Source organism: Perognathus longimembris, chromosome 1 (assembly GCF_023159225.1).
Source record: "Perognathus longimembris pacificus isolate PPM17 chromosome 1, ASM2315922v1, whole genome shotgun sequence".
In the NCBI taxonomy this organism is placed as follows: domain Eukaryota; kingdom Metazoa; phylum Chordata; class Mammalia; order Rodentia; family Heteromyidae; genus Perognathus; species Perognathus longimembris.
In genome coordinates, this window is record NC_063161.1 from 4,120,093 (window position 1) to 4,133,917 (window position 13,825).

At 51.8% G+C, this 13,825-nt stretch overlaps 1 protein-coding gene across 1 annotated transcript in view; it reads left to right on the forward strand.

Annotated features, from left to right (window-relative positions):
* Efcab6 (EF-hand calcium binding domain 6) overlaps window positions 1–13,825 on the forward strand; it is a 176,264-nt gene that overhangs the window by 88,606 nt on the left and 73,833 nt on the right. Inside the window, 3 exon segments of the mRNA XM_048354229.1 lie at window positions 5,207–5,317; window positions 7,155–7,263; window positions 11,986–12,153. Coding sequence (XP_048210186.1) covers window positions 5,207–5,317; window positions 7,155–7,263; window positions 11,986–12,153 — 388 coding nt within the window.

Consider the following 13,825-nt stretch of genomic DNA (forward strand, 5'->3'; position numbering starts at 1 on the left):
TTCCGTTCGCTGAGATGCACTTCTGAAAGGTGCTAATTTATTCTTACGAGGGAGGCTTCTCATGCCAGTATTTAACGCTGCCATTGAAAATCCAGGCTCGTCTGATAGGTGGGAGCTCTTCCTTGCTGTTTGGATCTGATTGCTATTTTCGTTGTGTGTTTCATGCCTAAAAGTTAAATGTACTTCATCTGTAAAAAAAAAAAATGTTTATATCCTTTGCCATTTGAAAAACCCTACCTTTGCTGAAATATAATTTTTAATAAACAGATCTCTCTTATGGAGCATAGTGAGCTTTAGGGCGGCATGGATTCGGATAGCCACTACCCAGTCGAGACGGAGCATGCTCAGTTGCCGCTCCTGTGCTGCCCGCCATCTTCCCTCCAGCTCCCCTCAGGAGACCGTTCAGCCGCTCTCCGTCACCATCACTGTCCTTTCGCCCTTTCTGGGAGTTGTTTTGTTTTGTTCCGTGTGGTTTGTGCCTGTCGTGGGGGCCCCACACTCTCACTCGGCTTTTCCACTCAAGACTGGCACTCTACTATTCAAGCCACAGTGCCACAGTGGAGGTAAGAGGCTTAGGGACTTTTCTCCCCGGGCTGGCTTTGAACTGGGATCCTCGGCTCGCAGCCTTCTGAGTAGCTGGGATTACAGGTGTGAGCCACCAGCCCCTGGCTTCCTGGGGGCTTTCCTAAAGAATCATGTAGCATGACACGTTCTGTGTTCCACTGCTGTCACTTACCATCACTGTAACACTCGATGTGTTGTCGTACAACGCAGCACCCCACTGGTGTCTACTGCTGCATACGGCCGCGTCTTGTCCCCTCACCAGTAGGGGGCGTTGGGGTCGCCCTCAGACGGAGGCCATCGTGGAGCTGTGGCGGGCACGGTCCCAGGCAAGTCTGCAAGGACCTCTGTGTTCATTTCTCACGGCAGTGTCTAGCAGGAAAACCGCCAGCGTGTCTGGTTAACCATATGAAAACTAGGATTCTCCCAAGCTCTTTCCCAATCACCGAACCAATGTGCCTTGTGCCTCGTGCCTTGTAAGATCTTTGATACAGTGTGCATTGGAGTCATTGACTTATTTATCGCCCACTCCGAGTCTCGAGCTCAGGGCCTCGTGCATTCGCTTGGCTTTGCTTTCCCAAGGATGGTGCTCTACTCCCTCCAGTTCTAACGCCATTCCTCCTCAGACCTCAGCCTTCTGAGTAGCCAGGATTGCAGGCGTGGGCCACCGGTGCCTGGCTTGAGCCCTTTACTAGACATCAGTTCCCCCAATACTTTCTCTCTGTGTGGTTTGCCTTTTAGTTTTCGTGACTCTGTCTTTTGAAATAGAAAAGTTTTAGATGTGGGGCTGGGAGGTAGCTCGGTGGCAAAGCGCTTGCCTGGCAAGTGCAACGTCCTGGGTTCGATCCCCAGTACCAAAAAAAAAGAACAGAACAACAACCACAAAAGTTTTAGGAAGAAGGGGAAGACGGACAGATTCTTGGTGCCCAGGACCACTGCAGCCCCCTGCAGCCCCCCTTCCCAGGCCAAGGCGTGTCTAAAGACCTCTCCTCTCGTGGCGTCCTTGTTGGCTTTTCTCCCACGATGGAGGAGAGCACACCCATCTCCTCTGCAGCTCACTGCTGGTCCCTTCACAGCCCCGGGGGGGGGGGCCTGGGGGAGTCGGGAGGAGGGAGAAACTTCTCCACGGACACGCTTGTCCTTTCCTTCCCGGCAGGAGCTGCGATGCTGGCGGGGGAGGGGAGCCTGTGCCCACGTGTGACCTGCATGGCGACCTAGCCCCCGGAGCATGGTGGGGATTCTCCTACCCTCAAGTCCCATCTTGGCATGAGGCTGATTTAGGGGCAGATCACACAGATGGTGGTGATGGCGGACTGGTAGGCGCCTTCTCGCCAGTGAAGCTCGGTGGGCAGAAGGAGGCGCATCTGATCCTCCTTCTTGTGTTTTGTGGAAGGGTCTCACTACGTAGCTCAAGCTGGCCTTGAGCGCACAGTCTTCCTGCCTCTGTCTCTCTCGCGCTGAGATGACAGATGGGTGCCACCTTGTCTGACACACGTCTGATCTTAACTGCCTAGGCTCAGGATGGTTTTTTTATTTTATTTTTTTGATAGTCCTGAGGCTTGAACTCTGATCCTGGGCACTGTCCCTGAGCTCCTTTTGCTCAAGGCTAGCACTCTACTACTTGAGCGACAGTGCCACTTCTGGCTTTTTATGTGATTTAGTTGGAGATAAGAGTCTCAGCCCAGGTCTCGGAATATGGCCTAGTGGCAAGAGTGCTTGCCTCGTATAATTTCCGGTGGAACCAATCAAGCTGTTACATCTTTTTTTTTTTTTTTTTTTTTGCCAGTCCTGGGGCTTGGACTCAGGGCCTGAGCACTGTCCCTAGCTTCTTCTTCTTTTTTTATTTCTCAAGGCTAGCACTCTGCCACTTGAGCCACAGTGCCACTTCTGGCCATTTTCTGTATATGTGGTGCTGGAGAATCAAACCCAGGGCTTCATGTATACGAGGCAAGCACTCTTGCCACTAGGCCATATTCCCAGCCCTGCTTGCCTCGTATACATGAAGCCCTGGGTTCAATTCCCCAGCACCATGTATGTAGAAAACGACCAGAAGTGGCTCTGTGGCTCAAGTGGCAGAGTGCTAGCCTTGAGCAAAAGGAAGCCAGGGACAGTGCTCAGGCCCTGAGTCCAAGCCCAGGACTGGCAAAAAACGAAAAAAACAAACAAAAATAAGAATCCAGAAAAAAAAAAAAAAGAGTCTCAGCCCAAGCTGCCTTCAAACCGCAACCCTCAGACCTCAGCCTCCTGAGCAGCTAGGGTGACAGGCACAGGACCCCGGTGCCCAGCTTCTCGGGGTGTTTTTACCATTCTGCACATCTCAAGAAGTCAGCCCTTACTTCCTCTGGAAATTCTCATCACTGGACTAGTTTGCCCCCCGTGCAGCTCCAGACCAACCACACAGTGGCCGGGTCTGAGGAGAGGCCACCCCGGTCCATGTGCTGGTCACCCCGTCAATGCCGATGAGGTACATCACCAGTCACCAGGTTTCCATGGGAGACAAGTTCAGGTGGACTTGAACCGCAAGGCAGGTGAGGGCGTTCTTCACCCTGCCCTTCTGCGGAGAGCTTGGGCTCACAGAATACCCAAGGTTTTCTCCCCAAGTGCCCCCCTTCCTCCCCTCTGTTCTCTGGACTTGGAACAGCCCACTCACAGGGAGAGGCCCCCACTCCACTCTCGCCCCCCGAGCGCTGCAGCCTGGCGCACACCTGCCGGGCTAGATTTACCTCCCCCGGTGTGGGGATGCTAAGCTTACTCCCTTATCAGTGCTCCCCTTTCCACCCTCTCCCCTGGGCACCTGACCAGCAGGCGGCCAAGGTGGAGCGAGGGACACGGGCTAGCCTAAGGTGCACGCGGCCAAACGAGATCCCCTTTCCCTCCCTCCTTACCCACCAAGGAAGCCAGGCGCACACGGATCTCGGAGACGCTTCGGAGAGCAATCCGATTTAATCGGGAGGGGCTCACCGTAATATAGTAGTGATGACGAGGATTGAGCAGGAGCTGGCGATAGGCTGGCGAGCTTATCCGTCCAAGAGCAGCTCCCAAGGACCTCCCTCCTGGGCTAATGTCACTTCCCATAGTACCGCCCTGTGTGCTCGCTGGTGCAAGGTGGGGGATGGTCTCAAAGCTACCCCTTCTGGTTCCGGACCCAGAAGGAGATAGGTGTGGCTCACGTCCACACTGCCCCAGGGCTGGGGGAAGCGCTCTCCTCGCCCTTTCCCCCCCTTAAGGCCAAGATGAATCCCCAACACACACCCACTTGGGTGCCGCCTCTCTGTTCCGAGGATCTTTGCCCCAGCCTCTCCTTGCCAGCTTGTTACAGATGGACGGGCGGCACCCGGGGTGTGAGTTCCGGGCACCGCGTGGGGCTGACACACGGCCTGGCAGCTCGCAGTCGGGGCTTTGATCTGTGCCCTCTCCCCTTGTCGGATTCGCGCCTGGATGGGGCCGTCCCCGGTTTCCAGCCCAGGCGAGTGGAGGAGACGCGCCTGTGCCAGGCCAGCGCGGAGAGGGCCTTGCACGCCGGCCCACGCCCACGCCCACACCCACACCCACACCCACACCCGCACCGGCCCGCTTCCACGGGCTTCTTTAACTCCGCAGCTACTGGGCCCTGAGTCCTAGGACCACACGGACTTTGGAAATAAGTTATTGAACAATATTCCAAGTATGCATTCCTGCCAGAACTTGAAGACTGTACTAGTGCTCGATGGCTACCCTAGGAAGCACACGCCTCCACTGCCTTCCACCGGCGCCAGTCACTCGCACCGGGGGACACGCCACGGGTGGAAGGAAGCAGGGCCCCAGAGGCCTCCTAGGACAGCTCCCCTTCGTGCCGGTCCCAGGCTGCTTGCATTCTCTGGCTCACAGCCCCTTCCAAAGCCACAGCTTTCTCTACTTTTTTTTTTTTTTTCTTTGCCAGTCCTGGGGCTTGAACTCATAGCCTGAGTACTGTGCCTGAGCCTCTCTGTGCTCAGGGCGAGTGCTCTCCCACTTGAGCCACAGCGCCACTTCCAGCTTTTTTTTTTGGGGGGGGGTGGAGGTAGTTTATTGGAGATAAGAGTCTTACAGGGACTTTTTTTGCCCAGGCTAGCTTTGAACTGCAATCCTCAGAACTCAGCCTCCTGAGTCGCTAGGATTACAGGCGTGAGCCACCGCACCCGGCTAGCTTTGTCTGCTTTTAGGAACTCCTGTTTCCCATCAGGGCCCTCCGCGACCACCCAGGACACTCTTCCACCCCAAAGTCTGCCCTCCATCCGCAGAGTCCCCTTTGCTGGGGACAGGGAGAGGGGTCTGCAGGATGCAGGGCCCAGGACATGGGCATCTTGTGGCCACCACTCTGCTGAGCACACTGTCAGCTCTTCAGATACCAAGTTTGAAAACTCATTTAATGGCTATTAGGACTTTGATCTTCAGTTTATGAATGTACTAACAGACCGACATGAGGTGTATAGTTTAATTTTTGTCCCCTTGCTTAAAAACATCAATTTGTGTTGTTATATTACAAAATGATTTTGTTTAACTTAGATTTGGAACTTCATATAAATTCATTGCTGCCATTTTCAGTCCAGTGTTAAGCATCCAATCTCTGTGGTATTATTAGGGGGAAATGTTTACAGTAATATTTGTTTGTTCTCTTTTCATCCAGGTTTGGATTTAAAACCACTGCTAAGATCAATTGGAAGCAATTTTTAACATCATTTTATGGTCAGCAGGGGTCGCAAACTACTAACGCACCACCCCCCAAAAGAAGAAATAGGTATGGAAAAAAAATCCCCGACTCTACTATTCTAATTTAATTTATTATTTACTTACTCATTTATTTATGCCAGTGCCAGGAACTGAACTCAGGGGCTTATGTTCTCACTAAGTTTTTTCACTCAAGGCTAGAGCTCTACCATTGAGCCACAGCTCCACTTCCAAGTTTTTGGTGGTTAATTACAGATAAGAACGTCACAGATTCTCTGCCCGGGCTGATTTTGAACCGTGACCCTCAGACCTCAGCCTCTCTTGAGTAGCTAGGATCACAGGTGCAAGCCACCAGTGACTGGCAGAACCTCTACATGTGAGTTAGGAAAATCACAATATTTTTTAAGTTAGGGAATATCTGAATTACATTTTTTTTTATTTGTGGAATGATCAGTTTGTTTCCATTGAATAACTTCCAACTTCCACATAATGATTTAAAGTTTACAGATTATTTTTCACTTATTTTTTCTTACTTAAAATTGCTTTCAGCTGTAAGGCTGCTGCCGTTTCTGGCCCAATTTGTAGCCAGTGAGAGGCTGTGTGCTCAGCACGGGGGAAGCTCAAGGGAGCTTGGCGGCTCCTGGAACGCGCACACCCCGCCACCCACCCGGCCCGAGTCCCGAGTGCGTTCCTGCGAGACCGTGTGCACCACACGCGTGTGGCTATGTGTTGTGGATGTAACGACCACCCACGCTAACCGGTCCCCCCGGCCTCCTGTGGGTCAGGGCTGTGACTCCCCCGAGTCCGTCCGAAGTGAATCGCTCGTTTCCCAGCACCCTGCTTGTCTGATAGCGCCTTGTTTAAGGCTATCAGAATTCAAATCAACGTTTCATTGGTGCAAAAGGAGTGGCTCTCCACAGGGAGCCGTCTCGCCTTTCACGAGACACCTGGTGACGTTGCATGACCCCCTGGCGATGGCGATGGTGATGGGGGTGGCGTTAGCCCCTGAGGCCGGGGGTGGGGGGGGGAGGAGGCGGGAGCCGGTGGCCATCCTGTACTGACCCCGCAGGTGAGAACTGCTGGCCGTGTCCCGCTTAAAGAACCCCGGCCAGTGCCAGCAATCTCTGGAAAAACCAGGCCCAGTGGGAGGGGAGGGGTGCAGACTCAGAGCTAGTGTGCGTTTCTAGAAAGCGGTGCGCGCCGCGGGTTTCCCTGCTCACGCCAACTTGGGAAGAGCCGAGCTGGCTGTAACGACGCACCGGGAACAGCACCCACCCTCCACCCACCCTCCGCCCTCCCCGCACCAGCACCCAGGGAGGCGAGGCAGCAAGGGGGATTTCTGTCCGGAGACTCGGAGCCTCTCTTTCCGATCAGAGTCTAGACGGACGTTGGGTGTCATATTCAGAATGGCTGACCGTGGGCCTGAGCCAGGGGCCGAAAGCTGCAGACAAGAAGGGGAAGGGGTCAGGTGGTCACTGGAGTGGAGAGGCCGCGGAGGGCCTGGCCGTCGCCTCCCTGTTTCCAGGCGGGGACCCGGTGCCTCTGCCCCCGGGACAGACGCCCTGCACGGGAGGGGGGCCTCGGCGGTCATCTCTGCCTACTTTCCTGGACGTGTTTTCCTTCAGATCAAAACCACAGTTTTGACGGCCAAGCAGAGATGGTGTGGGGCCACGGTGGGCCGTGGAGGCATGATGGTTCGGCTAATGGACGCCCCGCGGGCATGGCGTCCGTGGCTTCTCCCTCCGAGCTGTCACCCAGCTAACGGGTGGCCGGGTCCACACGGCACGTTAGTGTCCCGGAGAAAGAGCTACCCACGGGGAGAGACTGCTGCTGGGGGGAGGCTGCTGGCTGCTTGCCGAGTTCAAGAGCCCCCTCTCACTCCTGCTTTTCTCCTCCTCCTCCTGTAGTGTCAGCCCTCAAAGCAGATTTCGCAAGGAAAACGTTATCAGGAAGTTATTTAAGCACTCGGAAGACCGCTCCATGTCACTGAAGAAAGCGTTACTGAAGAGCAACACTGTAAGATTTTGCAGCCCTCCCCCTCCCCCCTTGAAAAAGTCACTGTCAGTAAGAAAAGGAACACCCAGAGTGAGGCCGACAGACCCCTCCTCCCACCTGCTCGCCAGCCCACAGACACTGCTGGAGCCCCTGCTTGATGCTGGGGGTTGTTCTGAGTCCTGACCTTAAAGGGTGGAGTCTAGGCTGATGTACCCCAAATCACAACACAGTGAGACAAACATGGGTAGCCACCCCCTGATAGCACTGTCACTGATCTGGGTGCCTTGGATATTGTAGATACGTGTGTGTGCTGGAACTAGGGATGGGAAAGGAAATACCCAAATCGAGAGACACAGGATAAAAAGACAAACGAATGCAATAGCAATACTTACAAAACTAGATGGTGTAAACCAACAGTACAACTCATGGTGGGGAGGGAAATGGGAAGCGGGGAAGGCGGGGGGGAAAATGAGGGTAAGAAATGTACTCCCGGCCTTACGTATGAAACGGTAGCCCCTCTGCACTTCACTTTGACAATTAAAGGGGGGCGGGGAAGGAAAGCCGTGAGGCCAGTGGGTGGCAACAAAATGGCTGCAGTCGTCATTTCCTGTTTAATTAGCAAATTACTCAGACTCATAGGACAGTCTCCACTCTAATGCAGAGTTAACCGTTCATAGCCAACTTGTATCTCCTAGCGGGAATATTTCCTTCCTTCCAAAATACCCCATTTGCCCTATTAAATTGTGTTGCAAAGGGAAACAAGTCCATGGCTTTGCAGTTTGCTTTTTACTTGCTGTGAGCGAGCATTCGTCTCTGCCTCCCATCTTGTGTCTCTCGGGAAGGGGACTTTGGGTTCTCCTGATGGACAGCCACTTCTCTCGGGCTGCTTGTTGACTCTGCACAGCCTGCGGTGGAGTCTCTACAAGCAGTGAGGACGAGGTGAGGTGCCTGTCCTTCCCAAGGCTGTGGGCCCAAGGGCAAGTCCAGAGCTCCAGGCAGGCTCTGGGGAGACCTAAAGGCCTGGGTAGTGCCCTCAGTGAAGGGATTGCAGTTCCTACGCACGCAGATGTGGGGGGGGGGGAGCGGCGTTCCTGGCAGCCATACCTTTTTTAACTACAGATGCCCCCTCTGATCCACGCGGGATACAACCCAGGAATCCCCCGTGGGTACCCGGAAACATGAGCAGTGGCGAACCTTACAGTCAGATGTTGTTTAATGTTCTGAGAGCAGACTGTGTTTTGGGAAGCTACAAAACCTCACCAGCATCCCTTCCCCCCCCCCCGGCTCCGCCCACACCTGGCTGTCAGGGCTGTAGGCAGGGCCCGTCATTGGCTGACGGGGTGTGAGGTAGCATGGATTGTGGGTTCCGTTTTCCCTGTATCCCCATCACCACGACGAGGTGCAATTGATAAATCGGGCACAGTAAAAGTTGAACAATAAGTAGCAATGAGATAGAACCACTGTAATTGTATACATTATAAAAGCTGTGCACCTGTGCACAGTTTCTCTCTCTGTCAAATGTTTGATTGTTCTGTACAGTACTGACGGAAGCTGATACCACAGGAAGTGACCCCTCAGTAAAGGGAGCCTGCTGCTGTCTGTGGGGCTGCAGCGTTGGCCTCTCTGAGTGAATGCTACCACTGAGCGGCCTGGCAGCCCTGCCTCTGGTGACCCGTGTCCACCTCTAGGAAGCGGCGCTTGTCATCGCCATGGGGGCAAGCAACCTGCTCGAGGCACTCAGTGGGGAGCCCAGCTTCCGGCTCTAATCAGGCTCTCCGGGGACTGGTGGAACTGCCGGGGGGTGCTGGCTAAGCCACCCAGGAAGATCGAGGAAGCGGCCATATGCTCTCTCAACTCAGGTTCCAGCAGTCATTTGAGTAAAAACATGGAATCTTCATTTTCTTCCATGGAGGATGGCCTAACACTAACCGTTCCAAACACTGAACAACATAAGCCACTGCCGTCCTATTGAGCAAGACATCCACAGCTGCATGGAGAGGGCCGAGGGTCAGGACGCAGTCCCCCACGAACCTGCAGCCGCTGGCCCCTGGGTGCCTGCCCGCTGAGCGTCCCACGGAGGCAGTGACCCTCGGAGGTCACAGAGTTGCATGCTGTGTGGTTTCTGAGCAGCACTTCCGGCCTTACCACCATTCACCTGTGTCTTGGCCGAGCAGAGGGGGGAGGCGGGCAGAGATGCGACGAGGTGTGTGGTCAGCCTGGGGGGGGGGCTGCAGGAACCCAGCCCCTCTCCGCTGTGGGGCGGCCCGTGTGCCGGTAGCTGGGTCTGCTGAGCCACGGGTCCCTCTTGTGGTGTGGCGACCTCAGGCGCTGCCCCCCTCCCCCCCGCTGTAAGCGGTCAGCCACGTGCGGACCCCTCCCCCCCCCCCCGCCACTGGCTCACCTGCTGACAGGATTTCACAAAATAGAAAATCCCACAGGTTAAAATTAATATTAGAATGTCGAAGGTTGTTATTAGTCAGCATGAGGCGACCGATACTATTTATAAACTGCCAAACACCATTGGAAAAACAAGAATTTTAAAATATCATTGCTAAGAAATCTCAAAAAAAGGTCAAAAAGCTGGAAGTACACCGAATAAAGGACGACACGAGTTGCCTGTAGGGATATCAACCCTCACAAGCTTTCAGAAAATATAGGAAGAAGGAATGCATCCCACCTCCTCCTCTGAGGTCTGCATTGCCCTCATACCAAATGCAAACTCATCTCTTGCATGCACACATAAGAGGCGGGGAGCCAAGAGGAGAGTGAGAACTAATAGAACTCGTGAAGGTTGCTGAATAAAAACCAATATACAAAACTTGGTTGAATTTCTATAGATAGCAATAAACAGCCTGAACATGAACGTCCAATACAGAAGGGGTTATAGAATCATAAACTGAGATTACTAGTCCCATTCGTAACTGCACCAGAAGAAAAGAGTAAAATGCCTGTGAACTGGTTTAACAAAAGTGCTAGTTTTACACCCCCAAATTACAAAATACTTCTCAAAGAAATGTAAGAGCACCCAAGGAAGCGAAGAGTCAACGCAGATCCATGGCTGCAGTATTTAGCATCATTAAGATGGAGACTCTCCAAAGTCATCTGTGTGTTCGATGAAATATAATCAAAATCCCAGGTGGGGTATTACTTCGCAATTGATAAAATGATCCTTAAATTCATTCAAAGTTCAAAGCTCACACAGAACATCCAAAAATAGTCAATAAACACATGAAAAGCTGCTTGGCTTAGTTATGAGAGAAATGCAGACAGAAAGCGAGAGAACTGAGAGAGAGAACTTTGTCATCCTGTGAGGATTGTGACCCACTACTGTACTCTGACCAAAAATATTTTAAGCCAGGTGCTGTGGCTCACGCCTGTAATCCTAGCTACTCAGAAGGCTGAAGTTTGAGGATTGCAGCTCAAAGCCAGCCCAAACAGCAATGTCCATGAGACTCTTATCTCCAGTTAAACACCAGAAAATCAGAAGTGAAGCTTTGGCTCAAAATGGCAGAGCACTAGTCTTGAGCAAAAAGAGATCAGGGACAGAGCCCAGGCCTTGAGTTTAAGCCCTACAACTGACCAAAAAAAAAGTTTTTAATTAATTCTTAGTGATTCCTGTTTTGGACATCTAAAAGTTGATTCACATTCTAAAATTAAAAAAAATAAGTACAGATATATTCCCTAATTTAACTTAGCCCGGAGAACCTTATTTCTTTTATTTTGTTTTGTTTTTGCCAGTCCTGAGCCTTGGACTCAGAGCCTGAGCACTGTCCTTGGCTTCTTTTCACTCTGCCACTTGAGCCACAGTGCCACTCTGGCCATTTTCTATATATGTGGTCCTGAGGAATCGAACCCAGGGCTTCATGTATACGAGGCAAGCACTTTTGCCACTAGGCCATATTCCCAGCCCCGAGAGCCTTATATCTTTTTCAGGTTTGAGGCCTCCAATGAATAGCTGACATTTATATACTCTTTGCCACTTCATAGACTGTGGGTACATTAATATTCACAGTCTCTCTCTGTGAGGAAGAGGTTCTTCATTTCCTCTGTCTTTCCAGTAAACAGGCTCTCTCAATTTTCATATTTAATTTACCTATAGACCTTTTTTTTTTTTCCCTGGGGAAGAAATTTGTCAGAGTAGTTTGCTCATGTTTTCTTTATGCAACCTGGCTGATATTTTTCTCACTAAGTAATTGTCCATTTGTGTAATTGATGAGGTGGTGAGACTGAAAGCAACCATTATTAATATTCTTAGTAATTTGGCAAATTGTAATGGCACTGCCGGGAAGTTCTGAGCCACCAGGTGGTTGGTGAGGACTTTACTCTGTGGAGGCCCCCTGGGGGGGAAGCCTACACCCCAGAAATGGGCCTTACTCTTCACCAGGGCCGCGTCTTGGTGGAGAACGTCGTAGCTGCGTGCGGGTGTTTTGCCAGGATTTCCCTGCTGTTCTTCGCAATGTGTGACCGGATGGCTAGGAGCCTCGGCATCTGAGGCATTCACAGTTCAGATCCTAACTCTGACCAAAGCTCGCCCTGCTGAGTGACGCTAAATACAGAATGCTTTTCCTTCCTTGTTAAAATGCAATTTTATTGTTGTTGTTAAGGTGTTGTTCCTGTCCGCGAGTTGCATAGTTCATTTTTTACATTGTATATATTGAATACCATGACTACATTGGTTCACTCTTCCTCCATTTCCTTCTTTTTTTTTTTCTTTCATTCCCTCATGTACACTCTCCTGCTCAGACACCTGATGGACAGATGAAGTGGGGAGAATTCCGGCACATTCTCGACTGCATGGTTGTCAAGTTAAGTGACTTAGAATTCAAGGAACTGCGGCAGGCATTTGACCCTGAGGACCTGGGCACGGTCAACATCAGCTCCTTTATGGATCTGCTGGAGGACGCCCCCAGGGTAAGTCCCGGCGCAGCTGAACCTGGGGTCCGGGAGGCAGAAAGCTGACGTGGTCAGTACACTCAGATCGCGCCTTCAATAGTCAGCGGCTTCACATTCTCCCCAAGTTGACGTTCATTTCCAGGAAGGGTCAATTTGGCGTTACGAAAGCCCACCTGTAAGTCCAGGACGCACAGGCTGCGGCCCTCGCGTCACTCAAACGCTTAGACTGGCACTTGCTTTATTACTGTTTGTATCTTCTCACTTAAAACATCAACAGGGGTTTCTGGGCATGGTGGCTCCTATCTATAGTCCTCGCTACTTGGAAGTGAAGATAGGAAGACCTTGGTTCAAGGCAATCTGGGGTAAAAGGGTGAGACTTTACCTGAACTAAACTAACTAAAGCAGAGTGCCGGCACCTGTGGATCACGCCTGTAACCTAACTACGGTGGAGGCCAATATCTGAGGACCATGGTTCAAAGCCAGCCTGGGCAGGAAAGTCCATAGGACTTATTTTCAGTTAACCACCAAAAAGCCCAAAGTGGAGCTATGGCTCAAGTGGTAAAGCACTGGCTTTGAGCAAAAGAACTAAGGGAAAGCTCAAGACCCTGAATTGGAGCTCCAGTACACACTCCAAAAAAGAAGGAGGAGAAGGAGGAAGAGGAGGAGGAAGGGAGGAGGTGGAGGGGAGGTGGAGGAGGAGGAGAGGAGGGGGAGGGGGAGGAGGAAGAAGAAGAAGAAGAAGAGGAAGCAGCAGCAGCAGCAAAAAGTGTTGAGGGCATGACTGACTTGGTATAGAGCACCCGGCCTATCAAGCATGGGTACCCCAGCACCCCCAAACCCACAAACGTCGACAGCCTTAATATTGCAATGTGTCATCACCACTAGCATTCCACGTATTTGAGTGTTTTTAAAGAGTCAGATTAGATTCAGCTAGTGCATGACCTAGAACTTTAAAAGGTGGGTGAGGATGTCTTTTTAAAGGGTACAGACGAGAAGGCTGTGTTCTATTTTGGGTGCTGAAGATGGAACCCAGGGCCTTGCCCCGGGTCAGCACTTACCACCCTCAGCCCACAAATGGGCTGCAATGACAAGAGGCACCAGCCTCTTCTATTGGGCAGATCCGACTGGGCCACCTTGCACTGGGGCCACTGAGAGGGTCCAAGTGGAAGCCAGGCACTGTTCTCCTGGCTCTGTAAAGATCGACCATGGATGACTCGTTCCACCTGCTGCCATTTTGCATCGTGGTCGTAGCAAGAGTTGGGAGCACACTTCCTGGTTAAAAACAATTGGTAGAATAAAGAGAACTTAAGTGAACTTCTCTAGCGAATGTAGAAACGTTTTGAAGGTAGTTTTAATAGACCACAAACACATCACTCAACTACATAGGCACCCAGATCATTCAATTAGTAAATAAAATATCCATTTGGATATTTAAAAATACTCAGAACTTCAAGGGCAAAAATAGTGATAGTCCCAAATCCAGCACGGATGGAATGGCGGCAGATTCCTTCCGCTTCTGGCGCATGCGCCCATTCCTTCAGCTGTGGGTGAACTCTATGGATGTGATTCTGTGGCCCATCCTTTTCAACATCTCTTTCTTTGCTGAGTGTTTCCCCTTTCTTCCTACCACATCAGAAATCTCATGCCGGGCCCTGGCGGCTCACGCCTGTCATCCTACCTACTCAGGAGG